This window comes from Austrofundulus limnaeus, unplaced genomic scaffold, assembly GCF_001266775.1.
Source record: "Austrofundulus limnaeus strain Quisiro unplaced genomic scaffold, Austrofundulus_limnaeus-1.0 Scaffold37, whole genome shotgun sequence".
NCBI classification, from domain to species: Eukaryota; Metazoa; Chordata; class Actinopteri; order Cyprinodontiformes; family Rivulidae; genus Austrofundulus; species Austrofundulus limnaeus.
In genome coordinates, this window is record NW_013952439.1 from 462,326 (window position 1) to 478,888 (window position 16,563).

Below are 16,563 nucleotides of genomic sequence, written 5' to 3' on the forward strand. Positions count from 1 at the left end.
CCATCCATCCAATCATCTGTTTATCCATCCATCCATCCATCCATCCATCCATCTATCCATCCATCCTTTTATGCATTCATCCTTTTATCCATCCATCCATCCATCCATCCATCCATCCACCCAACCATCCATCCATCCATCATCCATCCATCCATCCATCATCCATCCATCCATCCATCCATCCATCCACCCATCCATCCAATCATCTGTTTATCTTTTCATCCATCCATCCATCCATCCATCCATCCATCCATCCATCCATCCATCCATCCATCCATCCATCCATCCATCCATCAAATGTTCCAGAGTCAGGCTACAGGGGCAGCAGCTTCAGCGGGGAGGTTCAGACCTTTCTTTCCTCTTCCAGCTCTCCTAAGAGAAATTCAAGACATTTCCAGGCCAGACTAGAGGAATAGTCGGGGTCTTCTGCGGAGTCTCCTCTAAGATGAACATGCCTGAAGCATCTTTCTAGAGAAGCAACCAGGGAGAATCCTTACCAGATTCTTGAACCACCTTAACTGACTGCTTTCAACGTGGAGGAGCAGCGGCTCTACTCTGTGTCTCCTTGTTAACTGAACTTGTCAGCCTGTCTCTATGGAGAGCCCATACCCTGAAGAGAAAACTCATTTTGATTGCCCTGTTTTTGTGATTTTGTTCTTTCAGTCACCACCCAAGGTTTATGGCCATAGGTGAGGGTATGATAGTTGACTGGCAGGTTAACACAGAGATTCACCTTGCAGCTCAGCTCCCTCTTCATCACAACAGAGTCCACAATACTGCAGAAGCCTCAGCGATATGTCAATCAGTGTCATGCTGTAACTATGATGCAAATCAAAAACACGCAGAACACTGAATAAAAACAGCATTTTTGTTACCTTCACAGTGTAGAGAGTGTAGGAATGTGTGTTGTTGCTGCGCTGCTCCTTCACATTAACTGTTCCAGAAATGTGCAGGTTCTGAATGTTCACACAAGCAGCTGGGCCGATAGAAGAGTCAATGTTGTAGGAGTTCAGGCGAAGCTTTCTTCTTGAGGAGGCTGGAGATTTGTCCTGGGCTATGCCTGCGGGCCACAGCGACTCCTCAGGTACAACCTTTGGGCCAAAGTTTCTAAAAGGGCCGAAACAACCAGAGACCTCCTCGTCGTTCACCCCGAGCAGGCTGCAGAGGTTGGTGGGAGGACCGCAGTCACAGAAGACGCCTCTCAGGTCATCTTTTGACTGGATAAGTGAGTCAGTGGAAACTACTTTGGATCCTGAGGGTTGAGGGTTGTGGGCACAGCAGTTCACTTTGTGTGGGAGGCTGAAGCCTGTGTGGCAGCTGGGTGTTTTCCCTTCAGAGGTCAGGCTGTCCCTGCTACCCTGGGACGAGTCGGTCCCCGAAACTGCACTCTGACTCTGAGAGTCCTCAGCATCAGAGGGGCTTCTGCTGATAAAATCAGCCTGATCACAAACAGACCTGGACTGACAGGTTGTCCAAGACTCTTGCTGGATCTGACCACAGTATATTGTACCAGCAACGTTGTCTGGTTCCCTGGATTTGGTGAAAATGTCAACAATGGTTTGGTTGAGCCAGTCAGGGTCAGAGATCCTGTTAATGAGTGGCAGCAGGAGGTTGCAGGTGATGAGCTCGGTCACCACGTACCCTCCAGTCCTGGTTTCCATCTGAGGGTACGGGACCAGGACGTGCAGAACGAGGTTCACCAGAGCTCTGGAGTAGTTCAGTTCAGTAGTTGCGCTGCTCAGAGCCGGATGAGGGGAGTCTACTTCACTGTAGACCTGCCACAGGTTGAGGTTCTCCTTCTGGGTTGACTGGATCTGCCTCACTGTCATGTAGCTCTGCAGGTGGCAGCCATACAGCTCCAGCAGCTGCTGCACCAGGGCCTTCCTGTCCACTCTTTGAGCTCGCTCCTTCAGCTCCATCACCGACTCCAGCATCGAACCACATACCACACGCTCAAACTCTCCCTCCACCCCGGGCAGCAGAGTGCGATACCACGAGGACACGAAGTCCCGCACCGCTTTGTGGACCGCACTGTGGATCTCGTGGTTCAGCCTCCACTCGTGCTCCGGCGCGTCCTGAGGTGGGTTGACCTTGCCGAGGGGCAGGAAGTGCTCCAAGTGCAGAAAGCTGTTAGCGTCCAGCGCTGCCCGGGACCCAAGCCAACCGCCGAGAACCACCAGAAGGCTGGTGAAGACGCAGAGCAGCCAGACATTCACCAGGAGATGGAAGAGAACGAGCCACGTCAGCAAGGCTCCGAGGCCCAGCAGCCTCTTCTGCCCCATGAACTCGGATAAAGTCCAGTTCACAGAACTCCCAGAAGAATGCATCGCAGAAAGTCTGTAATCAGCTGAAAAGACAACAAAAAACTTGTATTAAAGAGTGTTTGTCATCATATGAGTCACAAAGATTAATAACAGTTTACATCAAAAACAGCTTTGAGTCAATCATTGCTGCTTCATTCTTCCTCAGTGTTATGGCAATATTTATTTAACAAAGACAGAAATACGTGGTCCAATAATGAAGGTAATCCGTGAGATGATCAGCTGAGTTTTATTGCAACAACAGGAAACACAGACAACAACCTGGTCTGTCTCTGTGCCTCTGCTTCTCTCTGTCACTGTCTCTCCACACTGCTGTTATACACTGTGTCTCGAGAGGCCTCATATATCCATTATATATTAACAAACACCATTCTGTCATCTTAGCAAGATTTGATACAAGGTCAATGGAAAACACAAAGACAAACACAAGTGATATCTAGGAATGATTATTGTTGTTAGCAGACCTTGTTCTGACTTTAAACATTCTATCTGCAGATTAACAGCATGTCATGAAAAACCTAGGTCATTTAAAGGATGTCATGAATAACTAGCTTAAATATAAAAGTATTAGTTCCACCACACTCAGCTTGTTTCTGCTACTTTTGACCAGTATGACCAGTATATATATAGGAAGATACCTAGGAATATAAAGGGACAGAATGTTTAACATGCATATAACTCAATAATTTATGTATGTATTTCAAGTACAAGTGAGGGTCCTTAACTAACCTAAATATACAGCTAACCTTCACTATAATTTGTTAAATACAAAGATAAGGTACATTTCTGTGTAAAAAACTGCACAATGATTCAGATCCTGCAGCAAAATTAATAAAAAAATCAGTCAATGCAAACACATGAAATCTAATGCAGCTTCCTGTGGGGAAAAAGGCACAACTCAAACTGTGCCAACAAATGCAGCAAAAAAGAGATGCTGATACAGCTTATATGTCAATATATTGTTAAATCCATCTAATTACCATTAAAATCTACATTACCTGGTGGGTTCTTGATGTGGTGTATCACATATCTAACTGCGTAGTTTCCACTCCTCCTGTAGTGGGACAAGCTGTAATCCAGCAGAGATTATCTGCTCAGAGACAGCAGGAGTCCATATGGACCGTTAGCTGAGCTGTCAGGTTAAAGAGGCTGCACACAGGATAAAATCTTTGTTATGCTCAGAAATTCACTCATCAGTGTTTGTATCCTTTAACTTTGGGCTTTTAATGATTTAATTTGAATCTTTCTTTTCACGGCTGCAGCCATGTGTGCGTAGTGTGAAGTAAATTTAAAGATCTTGGTGATTATTTCACTGACGATCTGACTCATGATAAGGATATTTTTAGGCATTGTCACCTGCTGTAAGCACAGTTTGTTGCATTTACCAATGAGGTAAAGAAGTCTCTGTTTCAGATTTACTGTGCACAACTACTATTAGAGAGCTAGCATGTATAAACTCAATGTGGACAATGACTGCCACAGATTTTTACTGAAGAAGATGAGATGACGGTGTCACAGCTGGCTTTAAACCATTTATGCTCTTTTAAGAAATTTGATGTTCAAAATTTTTAAGTCGTGTCAATGATTGTTGTAACTCAATAATAATGTGTCCAACTGACATTGTTACACGTCTCAGTTGTGGAGGCACAGTTTTTTGTTCATGTTTTGTGGACCTCTTCTGTAAAAAAGTTTGGTGATGATACGACATGCAACTTCAACAATTTGTAAAATATTTGAATTAGAATTGGTTTTCATCATTTCACACCAGATCAAAAATACACATGTGGTTAAAATGTCTTCATAATTGGTTGGATGGTCATTAGCACACTGACCACACACTGTTTTTATCCTTCACCAAGCATCTGCTGTAACTCTGACTGCATGTTTGACGACTCTTCTTGGCAGAATTCATTTAAACTGTTACCTGAAAGGGACCCAGATTTTAAGCAGAAGTCCACAAATTTTCTGGGGTTAAGCTTTGGCCATTCCGCTTAACCTGATTTAACCAATCAGAAACCAGCTCTGAGCTTCACCCTGCTCAACACAAAATGTCCAAGTTTCTGCTAATTTGTTGCCTCCGGCTGATGCTTCAGCCTTCACCATGATGTTACCACCACTGTGTTTTACACTGGGTATAGTGTAAAACATGATTTTACCACTGCCGTGTTTTACACTGGGTACAGTATAAAACATGATGTTACCACCACTGTGCTTGAGCTTAAGCCCTATTATAAATTCAAACAGATAAATGTGGGATTTTTATTTAAATAAAACACAGATAATTTTACAACAGGAAAAATAAAATTTTGAAATGTCTTTATTTATGAATTTATTTAACAAATTTAACCCTATTTTTTTAGTCAAACACTTATTATAATCCTGCAAACTTTTCATTTGCTTTTTATTTTTATTTTACAGTTTTGTTTTTATGAATGCAAATAAAATGAATAAACTAAACTATTATAGCCCAATTGATTTGTTACATCTGCGCTTACTATTGGTGTTGTGAGGCGTTAACTGCAGTGTAAACCTTATGTAACTACATAACAGCTGCTGGATCATGCTGCAACATTTGATCCAGCTAATACAGAGGAAACACGCATGCAGGTCAGAGCTGATATATTTCTGTACTTATTCTGGGTAGCCTATTTTATTCTTTTGTTTTATTTTTATATATATATATATATATATATTTTTTTTTTTGCAGCTCAGATGTATTTTTTACATTTGTTTGTATTAGTAAAAAAAAAGGGTTTTGTTATTCTAGCCACGACAGACACTCTCTCAGCCACTTGCAGTCATCAGATCAGGTCAGAGGGGGAGGAGCTTGTGTCACCTCGCACGCGTTAAAACTTTAAAAGCATTTAATGGTGGGATAGGTCGTGGAGGACAGGTGTCAATCGTCCGTCATGTCCCCCGGGAAGCTGAACGGCAGCGCAGGTGAGCTTGCTCCTTCTCCTCGTTTTTTTTATTTTTTATTTTTGTTTTGTTTTGTTTATTTATTTATCTGAACAGAGCTGCTGACGTCACTGGTACAGGTTTACAGAGGTTTCAGTCTGCAGTGCAGGTTTTGTGTTATGATCGGATGGTGTTTGTTTGATGATCGCTGTGCTGCGGGACAGGATGTTCTTTCTGCTTCATTGAACTCCTGCTGAGTCACGCTTCAATTAGACTGACTGTCATTTTTTTTATTTTAAACAAAATCAACCCTCATTACTGCTTTTTATGTGTTGTTAATAAAAAGCTACTTTTCATCACTTTTTAAAGCTTCATTTTACTACAAAATAAAAGCTTCCAGACTACATGTCTCTGTGGAAAATCGCAGGACAAAAACTTAATTTAATGCAAATAATATCAGGCAACATCAGACTGCATTTAGTTTGCAAATATTTCAGGCACAAATAAAAATAATGAAATAAAAAAATGCAGGAAAGACAGCTAGATTCAGTGCAGATAAACAATACCAAACAGGGAAAAAGTAAATGCTTTTGAATCCTGATTTAAAATAGTTTAAATCAGCTTCACAATAATGTTCAGTCATTGTGCATCTCTAGTCCATTTCACCTTTAACTTCACCAAATATTTCATATTTTCAGGATTACAATAATAGATTTAAGCAATGTTTTCAATGTGGCAAAAGTGAAAAGAAAAGGGAAAAAAGACAGTCAGATCCTCAGAGGAAACTTGTTTCGTCATGACCAACTATGTAAAAGGACAAGACAAGACAAAAAACAGGAATGTGAGGATTAAATATGGAGAAATAGAAAATAAACTATTTGAGAGATAAATTCATGTTTTAAATATAAAAACCAACCCTGCAGTTGTTGTGTCACAGACAGAATGGCATGACTTTTTTATATTAGAGAATAAAAGTTGTGTAGGGGTCACCTCGGGTGAAGAAACAAGATTTACTGCCTCGAAGCAGGCCTGACGAGAGGACAGGAACTCTGTCACAAACTGAACTCTATTTAGGCCATGRCAGGTCATTCTAACCGTGGAAGAGAACCACTCAGTTCTCTTAATCAGATAATGAACAGAACAATCTCTTCTTTTCATGATTCACTTGTCATTTAACTAAGAATGTATATGCATTTGTTAAATCATGATAATTGCTGTCACAGGAAAACAACTTCTTTTCTCTTATCGTGCCTTAAAGATTTATAATGGTACAAAAAAATCACAGAGAAAATGATTACAATGTTTTCATTGTGTTTTTATGCAAATCACTGTTTTTATTTTACTGTGAACACAGTAATATAATTGTGAATTTTTCCTGAGAAAATCTTTCATTTATCTGGACTAACAGAATGGTTCAGAGTTGATTATAAACAGAAATGTTAATTAATCATCATAAATGTTTTGCAGTGATTTCTTTTAGAGTCTATCAGGAAGCTAAAAAGAGGTTATCATGATGTTTGTTGCTTAACCATACAGTTAACCTTGACTGGCGCCTGGCAATCTTTATCTTTCTTTCTCTGACTCATCTCTAAGCCTGAGGGCGGAACCAAAGTTCGTCCCTTCTTAGTACTAACCCGGACGGCTTTGAGTACACTCGGACTTCCCTTTTTTATTTTTTATTGTAATATAAATTCAAGTGTACAAAAGGTTAGGGATATAACAACAATAAACAGGTGAAATAACATTTTCAAGGCACAAGATAGAACAGAGCAAACAATAGAAATAAACAAAAGAAAAAAAATTCATACACATTCACACCCACATTCACACAGTTGTACAACTACAATCAGAAGTCTTCAAATATTTTCAAATTTTCAAATCCATTCCATAGAGACTTTGCATACATTTCATTCATTTTAAAGCAATTAAATAATTTTCAACATGATGTTTTTTTTAAATACATTAAAGATAGGCTTTACCTTTTTCCATTTACAGCAATGAATGAAATATTTTGACATCWGTTAATAAATTGTTTAAAACATAGTCTGATTGTGAGCCCTTCAAGTTCAATCCAAATATTATGTTGTCCAGAGTAAGTGTGTCCTGTAGCTGGATCTTTGTAGAAAGCCAGTCCAGAAAATCCTCCCTGAAAGTTTTTGTGTAAATACATTGATAAAAAAAGATGATCCATCGTTTCGATGTTGGATTCACAAAAAATACAGTTGTTATGGTCAATATTAAATCTCATTCTCAGCATTTCATTGGATGGATAAACTTCATTCAAGATTTTAAAATGCACTTCTTTAACTTTTGGACTTACAGAAATTTTAAGATAATGGATTCTCCATTTTTTAACCTCAGTTTCGGTGAATTTCTGAATGATAGAGTGTCTTATCTGAGTGTTCCACTTATTGTGTCATTTTCACTTCGCACAGTCAAGATATTAACGAAGAGTGAGAAATCCCTTGGTAAATATTTTCCTCATAACCTTGTGTACGAGAGATATGGAAAAGGCTTTTTTCATCCTAAGCTAGTCCTCTGCATGTGTGTTGTCCAAACAAGCAAGATGTYTTAGATTTTCTCTGCAGGGCAGGACACAAGAAGAAAAACCTGTTTTTAGCTGTTGTGAAATGATCCTTATCTTTTGATTTAGCTTTTAAACCAAGTCAAACACATGTATGTAAAATCRATTTTTAATGTGGTTTGAGGCAATGTTTAAAATGATTTATTGCATGTTAACAGCTTGATTGTTCCAGTTTGTGAGTTCTATTTTTAGTAAATAAAGTGTAAACATGAACTCCTTGAGGAGGCTGCAAACCAGACAAACAGTAAACCTCGTGGTTAAATTAAAAATTAATCTCCCKAATGTTCTTCACATGTCTGAGTTCATGCTCCCACAGACGAGTCGCTCAGATTATACAACTTGATTTGGACGGAATGTGTTTTAGTTATTTTTAGGTTATAGTTATGCAATCTTCTGCATCGTGTCGTTTTAATAAAAGAGCCGCTGCAGGGGTGGCTCTGATTACTGCTGATGTTCCAGAAAAAAATAGATTTCCCACTGATCTGATCAGATCTTTGTCCCTTTTTTTAAGAAGGATCAAAAGTTTTATTCTTTTCATGTGTAAAACCAAATTGCAAATATGAACCCGAAAGCTTTATTTTAATACCGTGCAACAGACGTTCAATTATTACAATTATCTAATGAATTTACTTTATTGTGCACTTAGTTTAAGCTCTCTCTAAACTTGAATAATCTGGGAAAAGTGGACAAATATCTGCAGTATTTAGGAGAAATTGTGTAGATTTAGTAAAACTAGAGCTTCAGCAGAAAAAAGCAGAGCTGCGTGATTTCAATAATCCAAGTCAGGCGTTTCCTAAAACTGAGGTCACGATAACCCAGTGAAACACAACAGAGCGACAATGCTGCTAGTCACTGAACAAGACTTAATGCTTTTATTAAAAAATTCCACTGAAGGAAAGTTTCTGAAGTTCATCCAGGATATACTGATCCAAAGGCAGATGTTACCATTCTGCAGGTTTCAACAAAGAATGTAGACTGACACGAGGAGCTTCAGCAGAACACTTTCTTTGAACAAAAGCAAAAGACTGCTGTGGCAACATAAAATGACATGAGCTGAGGATAGGGGCACATGGAGACCTGTGCGTGGTGTAAAAACACACAACACTCCCCTGAAGCTGAAGTAAAACCTGTCAGAATAAATAGGCTGAGGCTAATGAAGAGCAGACTGCAGCTCAGGTCATACTGCAGGCAAACTTGACCCAATCAGATTTGTTTGCCCACATGTGACCCAAATCAGATTTAATTTACAACGTATCTCAAACCTCAGTAAGCAAAACGGGATGCAGAAGAAAGAAAACTAATGCACTTCCATTTTATGGAGCGAAGTTTGCATTTTCTTATGTGCAGTTGTTGTTTTTTTTTTTTGTTTTTTTTTTGGGTGTGTGTGCTGGAAATTTGTGTTTTCAGCTTTTTGTTTTTTGCTTCTCATAGCTATTGGTGGTGTGGTTAAAGAATGTTTGATAAAACCACTTTCGGGGCTGGAGACCATCGCTCCTCTCGTCTGCTCTGTAGAGGAAACTCCTGAGCCCATCAGCACCACGGTACGAGGCACCGTCCCCTCCTGGATCAASGGGAACTTCCTTCGTAATGGTCCGGGGAAGTTTGAGTTTGGAAACACACAGTGAGTCTGAAACACCCAGTATTCTTCCAACACGTCTCCAATCAGGAAGTCTCAGTGTCTGCGTCTCACGGCAGCTTCAACCACTGGTTTGAYGGGATGGCCTTGATGCACCAGTTCAAGATCCAGAGGGGAGAAGTGACCTACATGAGTCGGTTCCTGCAGAGCGACGCCTWCAGGAAGAACAGTGAGCAGGACCGCATCGTCATGTCGGAGTTTGGTACCCTGGCCATGCCCGACCCGTGTAAAAACTTCTTCCAGAGATTTCTCTCACGCTTTGAGAAGATGGGTGAGTAAACCAAGCCTGAAGGATCAGGTTGTAGTGAGATGATGTAAGAGACAAAAGTTAATAAAAAAACAGATTTTATGAAGCAATATTGTCAGTTTGGTTAGAAGAGGAGGCTCAATTTAAAAGTCTGTACCAAGTGGAGGAAAGGGATCAATTATTCAGAGTCGTTGCTGAACAAACCCTTCTGTATTCAGGCTGGGAGACGATCACTCTTTGTGCCATGGTTACATAAAATTAACACATGGTAGAAAACAGGCGAGGGGAACAAATGTTGCACATACCTACACAACTTTACAAACAAACAACAAGCAATAAAATAAAATGTAAGCTGTTTAAAAAGCTTTTTTATGCTACAGAAATTACGGACAATGGAAATGTGAATTTTGTGAAATACAAAGGAGACTACTATGTCAGCACAGAGACTAACTTCATGCACAAAGTGGACCCAGACAACCTGGAGACACTGGAAAAGGTCAAACCTTTAAATTAATTATTATAAATATTGCAACATAAAGTGCATGTTCTGTTGTTTTTTTCCCACTGATATCAGGTACAGTATTACTTTTCCCATTTGGCAAAGGATTGCTGGAATGCTGTTTTTAACTGAATGAAATCATGGATCTCTGGTTTGAATATCCTGTCTAACTAATGTATAACAAATCAATTTTCTGCCTTGTTCCTGTCTGTTTTTCAGGTTGACTGGAGCAAGTTTGTTGCTGTAAACGGAGCCACTGCCCATCCACACTATGACCCAGATGGCACCACTTACAATATGGGCAACTCCTATGGGAGAAACGGTTTGACCACTTCTTAGTTAAAAAAAAAAACACTTTGGATTTCTTTAAAGTTTAATGTTAATGCAAAATCCAAATTTTTGCCCTTAAATACATTTTGTTGTGGAGTTGGAGTCTCTAGGAGTGCAGAAAAGTTTGACTTAGTTTCTCCTGGTGATGCGTAGATATCTTTATATTCTGTTTAGGTCATATTTTCTATTATGTCACGGAATTGGTTGCAGCACTGCTAAACAAGGATTTCTGACTAACCAGTTTTGTGAATCCACTTTTTCCTCTGGCTCTGGGTCAGACTCTGGTTCCAACAACTCTGGATAGACAAGTTGACATTAATTAATTTGTAAATAAATGTTTCTGCACCGCAAAATAATAATTTCTCTATTAAACTACAAAAATGGCCAAACGGCTTGGGGCGGGGTGTTAAGTGCCTCATTTGCATTTAAAGAGACAGCACCAAAACTAGTTGCTCTCAGACGCACTTCAGATCAGGTGTGAAAGAGGGGTTTGTGGAGTTACAATAACCAGGAATTCAAACCAAAGTGCAGTGAAGCCCTGATTTATGTGGGGGTTATGTTTTTAGAGTACCAGTGAATTATGAAAAATAAATAATATTCTCACAGTACTGTATTTCCTTTTTCTGCTGTATCGTTGGGATTACCGCTAACTAGGAGAAGTAGTGGTAATCTATAAAAGACTGAATCCACAAACTGTAAAACATTGCAGTTCCACTTCRTATAGTCCACAAATTATTGATTTAAATGTGAAAAGGAAGGCTTTAAAAGCATGATATGTTTACTTTACCAAGTCTGTAAAAGCTCTTATGGTTTTATTCCGGTTATTTCAGGAGCTTTGTACAACATCATTAGAGTTTCCCCCGAGAAGACCGATGCCAACGACACCCTGCAAGGAACTGAAATCCTCTGTTCTATCACACCTGCAGACAAGTCCCATCCATCCTACTACCACAGCTTTGGTAAGCTACTTCAGCTGTTATCACTCATTCAATTACTGCTCGAAATAATCTCACCTGCCACCTTTTACATCCTCCTCATTTCTAGCCATGTCTGCAAATTATGTGGTCTTCATTGAGCAGCCGATTAAGTTGGACCTCCTAAAGATTATCACCTGCAAACTAAAAGGACGAGCTTTGAACCAGGGCATCTACTGGGACTCAAAGCAGGAAACCATCTTCCATCTTGTCAACAAGCATACGAGCGAGGTCAGAGGCGGACCCGGGGAGATCGTTTCGACTGAAACTTGATTCGTCCAGCTTCGCTTCATTAAGATTCATTGTGTGGTCTGTACTGTAGGTCAGCCCGGTTAAATACCACGCCAAAGCGCTCTCCACCTTTCATCAGATCAACGCATTTGAGGAGGATGGCTTCTTGATGATTGACATGTGCTGCTCAGACTCAGGCCAAGCCATCAACAACTACCTCATCCAGAATTTACGCAAGTCTGGGGAGGCACTAGATCAAGTCAGTACTATGATACTGTATCTAAATATATACTGTGTGTTGAGAAATCCTGMTTTTTTGCATTAATCACATATTTTGGCCCACAAATGACTTTAAGTCAAACAGATTGTTTTACCATCTGTTCATATGTTTTTTGTTGCACTTTTGAAAACTTCTTCCAGGTGTACAACACTTCAGACAGGCCTTTCCCTCGGCGTTTTGTTCTGCCCCTAAATGTGACTGATGAGACCCCAACAGGCCAGAACCTGAACACTCGACCCTGCAGCGAAGCATCCTGYGTCAAAATCAGCTCAAACAAGGTGAGTTCGAATCAATCAGCATGACCTGTTTTTACTAAAGCCTTTTCTCCTGAGCACCAGATAACACAGGGTCAAAATAAATTAGAGTAGAAATGACAGAAACACAGCTAAGCGTTTCTAAAATGCAGCTTTTGCTCCTTTAGTTCAATAAGTCACTCAGAATTATAACATAAAGCAATGATGAGAACAGCGTTAAAGTTGTGATTAAAAAAAAATTGAAGAAAAAATTCCTAATTTGATGTGTTTTGATCAAGAATAATCAAATTAGTTAAAGCTTATTTTGCTTCTTACAATTACTGATGTTGATAAGTGATGGCTAGCTTAATGACAACAGGGGACAGGTGTAAGTGGGTGGGGCAAGACTGACAGGAGGGAGGCATAGAAAACAAACTGAACATAAGGAAAATACAGAAAATTAACCTTAAAAGGGATAAATAAGCACCAAAACACACAGACGATGACAGAGAGTAAAGAAGCAATGTAATAAAATCTGTAATAAAAATAATAATAATAACAGTAATAATAAACAACCTGTATATAATAATAAAACCTGAGAAAATACAGCTTCCACTTTGCATGTTATTCAAACTCACATTTAACTCTTTGTATAATTTGTGTACAAACTTGTAATCATAGAGTACAAAGTATCACCATATTGTGTAGCTGTAGAAAAGCTGATTACCTAATTATACTCCTACATTTAACTTCTAAACATGTTTCTGTGAGTTTAAACTGATTTGGTTTAATATTTAATGTGACTCAAGCTTTTTAGGAAACCTAAAAAAATTCCGATCAGCCAAAGCTCCTAAATATGTTAATTTAAAATGATAAAAACTATTTTTTTAGGTAACAAGAGACACTCCTGGTCCTGTTTTTGTCCACAGGTGTTCTGCTGCTTCGAAGCCCTCCATGGAAGGGACCTCTATGAGCTGGGGGGTCTGGAGTTCCCTCAGATCAACTACAGCAGAGTTAACACTCAACCGTATCGTTATTTCTACGGCTGTGGTTTCAGACACCTGGTGGGAGACTCCCTGCTGAAGATGGACCTCAAGGATAAAACGCTTAAAGTGGGTCTCCACTCCAACTTATGAACTTTGGAGTCAAACTTAGCAAACACATCAGAACTCAGCCATTATGTCTCACTGCAGGTCTGGTACCAGAAGGGACTCTACCCGTCAGAGCCAGTGTTTGTGGCGTCGCCTGACGCTGCTGCGGAGGATGATGGTGTCATCCTGTCAGTGGTCCTAACCCCCTTACAGGTACCAGTCTGTCTGCTTATATTAGGACATCAGTCTGAGCCTCGATGAGAAGAAAAAATAACTAAAAGTGGTTAAAATCATTTGTAGCTGTTGTTTTAACCATGGTGCAGGATGACATTTGTATTTTAAAATTATGGGTTAGTTTTATTTGTTTTGAAGGCTTCATTTATGAATTTATAATGAGTTCATGCATGAAAGTAAAAAAAAAGTAAATCATGGAGTTCACTCAGGATGTTGTGGTTTTATCACTGCAGCTGATAAAAATGTGCAACAACTGCAGAGTTCTTCTACTTGCGACTGAATGCTTATTGTTCCATCTTTTATTGAAGACAAAGACAGATGCTCTTTTTTAATTAATTAATTCATTCATTTTTTGTTTTGTTTTTTGGAGGGGTTAGTGAAAGCTGTCAGTTTGTGTTGTGCAGAAAGACGTTTCTTAACTTTTCCTCTACAAACCCTGATGCATGTTTGTGTTTCTGTTCAGGATAAAGGAACCTTCCTTCTTGTTTTGGATGCCAAAACGTTTGAGGAGCTGGGAAGAGCCAACGTTCCCGTTAACATGCCTTATGGCTTCCATGGTGCCTTCACTGCCTCACAATAAGACCCTGTTCTTCTGATGTCCCATGGAGACCACATGGATCCATGTTAAACAAATAACCTCTGTGTCCTTCATGCTGCTRAATTTGTTTTGCATAAACAATTTATAAAAATTGTGTATTTAGTTTCAGTTCACTGCAACTGAATGAATGATGGATACTCTCCTATTTATCTTCAATTTGACTGTAAAACCTTTACTTTAAGGACAAATACTGTGAAGATGAGGCTGATTATGTCACCAAAATTACTCATTTAAAATGTATTGTTTTAGACTTTTTATTTTTCCCCTGCTTTACTTTTTTACTTTATATCAATATCAACACAGACTGTTTTAGCAATGTGTTTTGCAAAAATCTATCAGACATTTGTATTTTTAACTAATTAAAACATTGTGTTGTCTCATTTTAATTCCTGTAGTCTAACCTAGACTTTTTAGTTCATTTTATGCACCATTTTTGACCAACATTAGCTGTGAGAGGCAGGTCTGAAACACAACAGAGAATTAATGACAAGATTTATGACGTTTAATTACAAAACTGAGAAACACAGAAAAAGCACAAAATCCAATGTCGCAGATCAATCTAAGAACTTGTTCATGTTTTTAATTTTTGGTCTTCCAATCTTTCTTTAGGCAAACATTTTCACAAAAACTAATTTATTTTAATTCACACACATTTAGTTTTTTGAAAGCAATCCCTCCTAAACCAAGCTGTAGGACCGCTTTTCCTGGATGTCTGCTCAAGCTGCCAGCTGAATAAAGATAATTATCATCATCATAAGGAAAAAAATAAAGAAGTGAAACATGTCAGTGCAAGTCAAGAACGGGAAACACAGAATTAGACTTAAATGTTGAATGCAAGGAACAGAGCCATCCAGGACTCAGCTGGACCAAATCACATCCGTAGTTTTTGATAAAGAATCATGAGTCACAACACATTTTAAACAACTTCTCATGAACCCAGCCCCTCCTTCAGAGCAATATGTCATATCTGTTGGGCGGAACTACCTACTGTGAAACTGGGTTACAGACATTCTGCCAGATGAGAACAATACTTAAGTGTTGTATGGTGATAAGGCGTGTGTTACTAATTATATCAATTAAAAACACATTCTGTTTGAGCTGACCGTGACATAAGCCACTCAAAGCAGACTGCACGTCAATTAAATCACAGTTTAATTATGAAAACAGATATAGATTATCAAAACATGGCCCAGCATTTAGTTAAAATACAGTTTGTGTAGTGCATTAAAATCAGTGTTAAATGAAATAGAAAGTCCTTTGGGCAATTTTTTGTTTTGTTTTCAGATAAAAGTTTAAAACTGTTTATTAGAATCCTCATTGAAAATGTCACAATTTTATAAATCAGATTAAAGTTTGTTCTGATTGTTTTACAACTGATTGGACCCTCTGTGTTCCTGCATCAATCACAGGACTCTCATCTGAGCGGTGTTATGTCACAATATATTCAGTAATTAAACAACATTTATATTAGGGTTATAGTAAATGTTTACTCTGACACTGAGTGAAAATTCACAAATTAGATTTCTTTTAAATTGAACCAGTTACTTTATGAAGCTCATCAAGAGATGACAACAAAAAAAGCAACTCAAACCGTGTTGTTGTGAAAATATTAATAGTTCATAAGTTTGAATGTATTGTAGATTTTACAAAACAATCACACCCGCTGTCCCACTCAACTGATAGCTCATGAAATGTGACTGTGTGTGTTTCTGACATCCAGTTATATAAAAAATGTTTTGGTCAGTTATATAAAAAAATGTTTTGGTGCTTACATCAAACTGTCAGGTGTGAACAACCTGTGTATCAACCAGACATGTCCATATCCAATCACATCACCTCTAAACTGATAAAAGGTGACCAGTCTGAACCCAGCTTAAATCAGATGTAGATTTATGAATCAAATATGTAAATAAAATGAATAAAAGAGCTGCTGCCCCACACTGAGAGGAGGCAGTTGAGGTGGTTCAAGCATCGGGTAAAGAATACCTCTGGACACCCCTCTGGGGAGGTATATGTGTCCTCACTGACACTGCAGACCCAGGACACACTGGAGCAACTCTCCAGCTGGCCTGAAAATATCTTAAAATCCTCCCAGAAGAACTGAAAGACATGTCCTTGGTTCAAGCTGCAGCCACTCGACCAGACCCCAGAACAAGGGTGGGTGGATGGATGGACGGATGGATCTGTAGTCAGTACCTCACTACCTTCCTCAAGTAACATTTCAAAAAACTGAATTTGCCAAAGTTATTTATTTATAATTAAAAATAAATACTTTAAAAGTAGTAGACCACAATTAAAGGAGGTGTAAAGATTTCCTACAGTGTTGAGGGTGTTTTTTTTTTGTTTTTTGTTTTTTTTTTAAATTTTTTATTCATTTCATTAAAACATACAACAAATAATATACACT

The 16,563-nt window shown here is 38.8% G+C and overlaps 2 protein-coding genes across 4 annotated transcripts in view; one reads left to right on the top strand and one right to left on the bottom strand.

The window, feature by feature from the left end:
- Positions 1-3,465, bottom strand: part of snx19a (sorting nexin 19a) — an 8,888-nt gene extending 5,423 nt beyond the window's left edge. For both annotated transcript variants that reach the window (XM_014006665.1, XM_014006666.1), the window contains exons 1-2: positions 3,320-3,465; positions 876-2,347 (exon numbers count right to left, since the gene is read on the bottom strand). In XM_014006665.1, the coding sequence (XP_013862119.1) occupies positions 876-2,327 (1,452 nt within the window). In that variant the 5' untranslated portion in view covers positions 2,328-2,347; positions 3,320-3,465. The remainder of the gene's footprint in view (positions 1-875; positions 2,348-3,319) is intronic.
- Positions 3,466-5,075: 1,610 nt separating this feature from the next.
- On the top strand, positions 5,076-14,542 carry bco2a (beta-carotene oxygenase 2a). Of its 2 annotated transcripts, XM_014006667.1 has the most exons (12): positions 5,076-5,261; positions 9,235-9,424; positions 9,499-9,710; positions 10,067-10,182; positions 10,405-10,507; positions 11,346-11,474; positions 11,560-11,720; positions 11,812-11,979; positions 12,141-12,278; positions 13,163-13,345; positions 13,427-13,537; positions 14,022-14,542. In XM_014006667.1, the coding sequence occupies exons 1-12, from the start codon at positions 5,231-5,233 to the stop codon at positions 14,136-14,138; spliced, it is 1,659 nt and encodes a 552-aa protein (XP_013862121.1). In that variant the 5' UTR covers positions 5,076-5,230; the 3' UTR covers positions 14,139-14,542. The 2 variants fall into 2 exon arrangements, with proteins under 2 accessions (XP_013862121.1, XP_013862122.1); XM_014006668.1 differs by lacking the exons at positions 10,067-10,182; positions 10,405-10,507 and having other exon boundaries at positions 5,077-5,261.
- The last annotated feature ends 2,021 nt before the right edge of the window (positions 14,543-16,563 follow it).